Source organism: Mizuhopecten yessoensis, unplaced genomic scaffold, assembly GCF_002113885.1.
Source record: "Mizuhopecten yessoensis strain PY_sf001 unplaced genomic scaffold, ASM211388v2 scaffold715899, whole genome shotgun sequence".
Lineage (NCBI taxonomy): Eukaryota > Metazoa > Mollusca > Bivalvia > Pectinida > Pectinidae > Mizuhopecten > Mizuhopecten yessoensis.
Window position 1 is genome coordinate 8,955 of NW_018479847.1, and position 8,041 is coordinate 16,995.

Below are 8,041 nucleotides of genomic sequence, written 5' to 3' on the forward strand. Positions count from 1 at the left end.
TTTCCCTAGATGTTACCTGTTTGACAGTGATAAATGATTAGTTTTGTATATATCTATTTCTGTTTTCCCTAGATGTTACCTGTTTGACAGTGATAAATGATTAGTTTTGTATATATCTATTTCTGTTTTCCCTAGATGTTACCTGTTTGACAGTGATAAATGATTAGTTTTGTATATATCTATTTTTGTTTTCCCTAGATGCTACCTGTTTGACAGTGATGCGTTTCTGGTGATGGACCCCGAGTTTGTGGTGGCAAGTGATCTAGAGGAAAATAAGTATGTGCGAGTCCAGCTCGGCACCAAGGAAGGGGAGGTAATGAAGGACCTCATCTACAAACACAAGTTTTTTATCAGGAAGGAGGATATTGACTTCCAGGGATCCTGTCGTATAACACCTGAAGCTCCAAAGGTAGACAACTCTATTTTTTAATTTGATTTAAATTCTAATATTTTATAAACTTTATAGATGTGTGTGAGAGTCGCTTTGTCACAGACTTAGTTCTGTACCCAAAAGTTAAAGGTGACATCAACTGTTCATAGGTCTAATGCTTGTACGGGATGTGACTTGTGATCAGTACAGTAGTTTCTTTTGAAAATTAATACTGTATATAATGACTAAATGCATAACACTCAAGTCTATAACCGAAAGATCAAAGTCGTGGCAAGGGTTAACTGTCAAATACTAACCAGACTAAGTCTATAACCGAAAGGTCAAAGTTGTAGCATTACAACTGTCAAATACTAACCAGACTAAGTCTATAACCGAAAGGTCAAAGTTGTAGCAAGGGTTAACTGTCAAATTTATACAGTTGTAGCAAGGGTTAACTGTCAATTACTAACCATACTAAATCTATACCCGAAAGGTCAAAGTTGTAGCAAGATTAACTGTCAAATACTAACCATACTAAATCTATACCCGAAAGGTCAAAGTTGTAGCAAGGGTTAACTGTCAAATTTATACAGTTGTAGCAAGGGTTAACTGTCAATTACTAACCATACTAAATCTATACCCGAAAGGTCAAAGTTGTAGCAAGATTAACTGTCAAATACTAACCATACTAAATCTATACCCGAAAGGTCAAAGTTGTAGCAAGGGTTAACTGTCAAATTTATACAGTTGTAGCAAGGGTTAACTGTCAATTACTAACCATACTAAATCTATACCCGAAAGGTCAAAGTTGTAGCAAGATTAACTGTCAAATACTAACCATACTAAATCTATACCCGAAAGGTCAAAGTTGTAGCAAGGGTTAACTGTCAAATTTATACAGTTGTAGCAAGGGTTAACTGTCAATTACTAACCATACTAAATCTATACCCGAAAGGTCAAAGTTGTAGCAAGATTAACTGTCAAATACTAACCATACTAAATCTATACCCGAAAGGTCAAAGTTGTAGCAAGGGTTAACTGTCAAATTTATACAGTTGTAGCAAGGGTTAACTGTCAATTACTAACCATACTAAATCTATACCCGAAAGGTCAAAGTTGTAGCAAGATTAACTGTCAAATACTAACCATACTAAATCTATACCCGAAAGGTCAAAGTTGTAGCAAGGGTTAACTGTCAAATTTATACAGTTGTAGCAAGGGTTAACTGTCAATTACTAACCATACTAAATCTATACCCGAAAGGTCAAAGTTGTAGCAAGATTAACTGTCAAATACTAACCATACTAAATCTATACCCGAAAGGTCAAAGTTGTAGCAAGGGTTAACTGTCAAATTTATACAGTTGTAGCAAGGGTTAACTGTCAATTACTAACCATACTAAATCTATACCCGAAAGGTCAAAGTTGTAGCAAGATTAACTGTCAAATACTAACCATACTAAATCTATACCCGAAAGGTCAAAGTTGTAGCAAGGGTTAACTGTCAATTACTAACCAGACTAAGTCTATAACCGAAAGGTCAAAGTTGTAACATTACAACTGTCAAATACTAACCAGACTAAGTCTATAACCGAAAGCTCAAAGTTGTAGCAAGGGCTAACTGTCAAATACTAGCCAGACTAAGTCTATAACCGTAAGGTCAAAGTTGTAACATTACAACTGTCAAATAATAACAAGACTAAGTCTATAACCGAAAGGTCAAAGTTGTAGCAAGGGTTAACTGTCAAATACTAACCATACTAAATTACTGGTTTTCATGTTTACTTAGATTTGTGAAGTGCACTTTTAATTTTTTTGGTCAGAGGATGTAATTTCAATATTAAATGTAAAGTACATATTTTGTCACATTTGAATATCAGTAAGATGAAATTTTACCAACAAAATTTGTGAATTTGTTCTTTAATAATTTGAAAGATTTACAAATGAATAACAAATTTCCCACAGTGTTCTATTTTCTGGACAACATGCAGTAAATCATCAGTTTATAGCAACAATTCAAAGGTTTTATTTGCTGGAATTCAAACTGATAAATTTCGTCACAAATGTTTTGTTATGCAGGTGACTTTAGAAGGCATTCCAAAAAATCCAGAAAAAAAAGATGATTATACCAAAAATAAAGGTCCCATTCCCAAGTTCAACAGTGAGTTTGGATGTATACAGGACTTGGTGAGATACAAGGCCAACAACACAGCACTAGGTAAGTAGTTCTTGGTTCCTGTGTAAGTAGTTCTTGGTTTCTGTGTAAGTAGTTCTTGGTTTCTGTGTAAGTATTTCTTGGTTTCTGGGTAAGTAGTTCTTGGTTTCTGTGTAAGTAGTTCTTGGTTTCTGGGTAGGTAGATCTTGGTTACTGGGTGAGTCATGGTTAGTTACTGAGAAAGTAATTCTGGGTAAGTAGTTCTTGGTTTCTTGGTAAGTAGTTCTTGGTTTCCTGGTTAGTAGTTCTTGGTTTCTGGGTAAGTAGTTCTTGGTAGCTGGATAAGTAGTTCTTGGTTTCTGGGTAAGCAGTTCTTAGTTTCTGGGTAAGCAGTTCTTGGTAACTGGGTAAGTAGTTCTTAGTTTCTGGGTAAGTAGTTCTTGGTTTCTGGGTAAGCAGTTCTTAGTTTCTGGGTAAGCAGTTCTTGGTTTCTGGGTAAGTAGATCTTGGTTTCTGGGTAAGTAGTTCTTGGTTTCTGGGAAAGCAGTTCTTAGTTTCTGGGTAAGTAGATATTGGTTTCTGGGTAAGTAGATCTTGGTTTCTGGGTAAGTAGTTCTTGGTTTCTGGGTAAGCAGTTCTTAGTTTCTGGGTAAGCAGTTCTTTGTTTCTGGGTAAGTAGATCTTGGTTTCTGGGTAAGTAGTTCTTGGTTTCTGGGTAAGTAGTTCTTGGTTTCTGGGTAAGTAGTTCTTTGTTTCTGGGTAAGTAGTTCTTTGTTTCTGGGTAAGTAGTTCTTTGTTTCTGGGTAAGTAGTTCTTGGTTTCTGGGTAAGTAGTTCTTGGTTTCTGGGTAAGTAGTTCTTGGTTTCTGGGTAAGTAGTTCTTGGTAACTGGGTAAGTAGTTCTTTGTTTCTGGGTAAGTAGTTCTTGGTTTCTGGGTAAGTAGTTCTTGGTTTCTGGGTAAGTAGTTCTTGGTTTCTGGGTAAGTAGTTCTTGGTTTCTGGGTAAGTAGTTCTTTGTTTCTGGGTAAGTAGTTCTTTGTTTCTGGGTAAGTAGTTCTTTGTTTCTGGGTAAGTAGTTCTTGGTTTCTGGGTAAGTAGTTCTTGGTTTCTGGGTAAGTAGTTCTTGGTTTCTGGGTAAGTAGTTCTTGGTTTCTGGGTAAGTAGTTCTTGGTAACTGGGTAAGTAGTTCTTTGTTTCTGGGTAAGTAGTTCTTTGTTTCTGGGTAAGTAGTTCTTGGTTTCTGGGTAAGTAGTTCTTGGTTTCTGGGTAAGTAGTTCTTTGTTTCTGGGTAAGTAGTTCTTGGTAACTGGGTAAGTAGTTCTTTGTTTCTGGGTAAGTAGTTCTTTGTTTCTTGGTAAGTAGTTCTTGGTAACTGGGTAAGTAGTTCTTTGTTTCTGGGTAAGTAGTTCTTTGTTTCTTGGTAAGTAGTTCTTGGTAACTGGGTAAGTAGTTTTTTGTTTCTTGGTAAGTAGTTCTTGGTAACTGGGTAAGCAGTTCTTGGTTTCTGGGTAAGTAGTTCTTTGTTTCTGGGTAAGCAGTTCTTTGTTTCTGGGTAAGTAGTTCTTTGTTTCTGGGTAAGTAGTTCTTGGTTTCTGGGTAAGTAGTCCTTGGTAACTGGGTATACATGTAGCAGTTCTTGGTAACTGGGTAAGCAGTTCTTAGTAGCTGGATAAGTAGTTCTTTTGTTTCTGGGTAAGTAGTTCTTTGTTTCTGGGTAAGTAGTCCTTGGTTTCTGGGTAAGTAGTCCTTGATTTCTGGGTAAGTAGTCCTTGGTTTCTGGGTAAGTAGTTCTTTGTTTCTGGGTAAGCAGTTCTTTCTTTCTGGGTAAGTAGTTCTTTGTTTCTGAGTAAGTAGTTCTTGGTTTCTTGGTAAGTAGTTCTTGGTAACTGGGTAAGTAGTTCTTTGTTTCTGGGTAAGTAGTCCTTGGTAATTGGGTAAGTAGTTCTTTGTTTCTGGGTAAGTAGTTCTTGGTTTCTGGGTAAGCAGTTCTTAGTTTCTGGGTAAACAGTTCTTGGTAACTGGGTAAGTAGTTCTTGGTTTCTGGGTAAGTAGTTTTTGGTAACTGGGTAAGTAGTTCTTTGTGGGGGGGTAAGTAGTTCTTGGTTTCTAGGTAAGTAGTTCTTGGTTTCCGGGTAAGTAGTTCTTGGTATCTGGGTAAGTAGTTCTTTGTTTATGGGTAAGTAGTTCTTGGTTACTGGGTAAGTAGTTCTTTCTTTCTGGGTAAGTAGTTCTTGGGTTCTGGGTAAGTAGTTCTTTGTGGGGGGGTAAGTAGTTCTTGGTTACTGGGTAAGTAGTTCTTTGTTTCTGGGTAAGTAGTTCTTGGTTTCTGGGTATAGCAGTTCTTGGTAACTGGGTAAGTAGTTCTTGGTAACTGGGTATAGCAGTTCTTTGTTTCTGGATAAGTAGTCCTTTGTTTCTTGGTAAGTAGTTCTTTGTTTCTGGGTAAGTAGTTCTTGGTTTCTGGATAAGTAGTTCTTTGTTTCTTGGTAAGTAGTTCTTTGTTTCTGGGTAAGTAGTTCTTTGTTTCTGGGTAAGTAGTTCTTGGTAACTGGGTAAGTAGTTCTTGGTTTCTGGGTAAGTAGTTCCTTTTTTCTGGGTAAGTAGTTCTTGGTAGCTGGATAAGTAGTTCTTTGTTTCTGGGTAAGTAGTTCTTTGTTTCTTGATACGTAGTCCTTTGTTTCTGGGTAAGTAGTTCTTGGTTTTTTGGTAAGTAGTTCTTGGTAACTGGGTAAGTAGTTCTTTGTTTCTGGGTAAGTAGTTCTTGGTTTCTGGGTAAGTAGATCTTGGTTACTGGGTAAGCAGTTCTTGGTAACTGGGTAAGAAGTTCTTGGTAGCTGGATAAGTAGTTCTTTGTTTCTGGGTAAGTAGTTCTTTGTTTCTGGATAAGTAGTCCTTTGTTTCTGGGTAAGTAGTCCTTTGTTTCTGGGTAAGTAGTTCTTTGTTTCTGGGTAAGTAGTTCTTTGTTTCTGGATAAGTAGTTCTTTGTTTCTGGGTAAGTAGTTCTTTGTTTCTGGGTAAGTAGTTCTTTGTTTCTGGGTAAGTAGTTCTTGGTAACTGGGTAAGTAGTTCTTTGTTTCTGGGTAAGTAGTTCTTTGTTTCTGGGTAAGTAGTTCTTTGTTTCTGGGTAAGTAGTTCTTTGTTTCTGGGTAAGTAGTTCTTTGTTTCTGGGTAAGTAGTTCTTTGTTTCTGGGTAAGTAGTTCTTTGTTTCTGGGTAAGTAGTTCTTTGTTTCTGGGTAAGTAGTTCTTTGTTTCTGGGTAAGTAGTTCTTTGTTTCTGGGTAAGTAGTTCTTTGTTTCTGGGTAAGTAGTTCTTTGTTTCTGGGTAAGTAGTCCTTTGTTTCTGGGTAAGTAGTCCTTGGTAACTGGGTAAGTAGTTCTTTGTTTCTGGGTAAGTAGTTCTTGGTAACTGGGTAAGTAGTTCTTTGTTTCTGGGTAAGAAGTTCTTTGTTTCTGGGTAAGCAGTTCTTAGTTTCTGGGTAGCAGTATTACAAGTAAATATTACTGACTAAGTAAGAATTTATTAGGGGTGGGTACAAATATTCCATTCTTACATATAAGATTCTGAAATAGTACTACATTGCAATAATTTATAAACTATTGTTTGTGGGTTTAGCTTTAGTTACGAAATAATTTTACAGAAATAATATTAATATTTAATCAATATAATCCAAATTATGCTTGCCTTATATAATAACTTGTTACGCTATATTAAATCATTTTGAACTATCATTAAAGCTTGCTGAACTGATGCTCACTTTTGTGTCTCCATTATAAAATCATCATAAGTACCCTGAATTCCTAGGAATACAATATATTGTGATATATTGCAATATTCCTCTAGGAATTCAATATATTGTGATATATTGCAATATTCCTCTAGGAATACAATATATTGTGATATATTGTGATATTGTGATATTGTGATATATTGTAATATATTGTGATATATTGTAATATATTGTGATATATTGTAATATATTGTGATATATTGTGATACATTGATATATTGTGATATATTGATATATTGATATATTGTGATATATTGTGATATGAAAATTGGCTGCAATGCCCACCCCTTGACCTAATTTGCATTTTTGTTGAAAATCACCATGACACCATGAGTTATATATTTTTGTTCTAGTTTCAGCTGGAGTATATATGTATATAAGAAGACTAATATTTACTTGATATATATTCACTTATTCCCTTGAATTCAGTGTGAGGTTTCTCACAAAATTATGTGGTAACAAACCTCTTACAAACCTAAGTAATCTATGATACATTTTCTAACCTGTTATGTTGTAGGACCCAGTGGAATGTTGACGGGTAACGTGTCAGGTCCGTGTATGTCGGGTTTCTATTATGTAATAGCCTTACCCAAGACCAACCTGTACCTCCTGGTCGTAGAAAACTGGAATGCCTACAAAGCCACTCTCTTCTACAACTTCAACTGTAAAATAACCAGAAGGTGAGATCTTACCATCTCTCTGTGACCTTTGACCTCTGACCTTACAATGACATAGCAATGGGTTTTGATATTAAAATGGTTTTTAACGACCATCAATCTGTGACCTTTCATATTCCTCGAATTGAATTATACTTGGTACATAGAACCCTTACATTGAGGGAATGTGAATAAAGTATGGAAATATGGAGTCATCTCCCCTGTTTAAGTGGTTATGCCCCTTTGTTTAAAACATTGTTTGCACTTCTTCTCAAGTACTGCACCAATTTATATGATACTTAGTGCACATAACACTCAAAATAAGAGAATGTGAATAGCCTATTTTAAATGCTCCCCTTTTTATGAAGTTAAGCTCCTCTGTTTAAAAACGTTTTTCGAAAGAACTATTCCTTCTGGGAGTATAAGTCTGCCATACTGGTGACATTTTTAGTTCCACTTGCAAATAAAAACAACGCTGCTAAATTTCAGTACAGTGCAGTTAAGTCAAAAGAGCTTTTACTAGCCAAAGCCAAAGCCAAAGCCAGTAAGGAAAAAAGAGCTTTTACTAGCCAAAGCCAAAGCCAGTAAGGAAAAAAGAGCTTTACTAGCCAAAGCCAAAGACAGTTAGGACAAAAGAGTTTTTACTAGCCAAAGCCAAAGACAGTTAGGACAAAAGAACTTTTAATAGCCAGAGACAGTTTAGGACAAAAGAGCTTTTACTAGCCAAAGCCAGACAGTTAGGACAAAAGAGCTTTTACTAGCCAAAGCCAGACAGTTAGGACAAAAGAGCTTTTACTAGCCAAAGCCAGACAGTTAGGACAAAAGAGCTTTTACTAGCCAAAGCCAGACAGTTAGGACAAAAGAGCTTTTACTAGCCAAAGCCAGACAGTTAGGACAAAAGAGCTTTTACTAGCCAAAGCCAGACAGTTAGGACAAAAGAGCTTTTACTAGCCAAAGCCAGACAGTTAGGACAAAAGAGCTTTTACTAGCCAAAGCCAGACAGTTAGGACAAAAGAGCTTTTACTAGCCAAAGCCAGACAGTTAGGACAAAAGAGCTTTTACTAGCCAAAGCCA

At 36.2% G+C, this 8,041-nt stretch overlaps 1 protein-coding gene across 1 annotated transcript in view; it reads left to right on the top strand.

The window, feature by feature from the left end:
* The window catches only part of LOC110441360, an 18,079-nt gene that overhangs the window by 8,163 nt on the left and 1,875 nt on the right, over window positions 1–8,041 (top strand). The window contains exons 3-5 of the mRNA XM_021484476.1: window positions 199–409; window positions 2,449–2,587; window positions 6,829–6,991. Coding sequence (XP_021340151.1) covers window positions 199–409; window positions 2,449–2,587; window positions 6,829–6,991 — 513 coding nt within the window. The remainder of the gene's footprint in view (window positions 1–198; window positions 410–2,448; window positions 2,588–6,828; window positions 6,992–8,041) is intronic.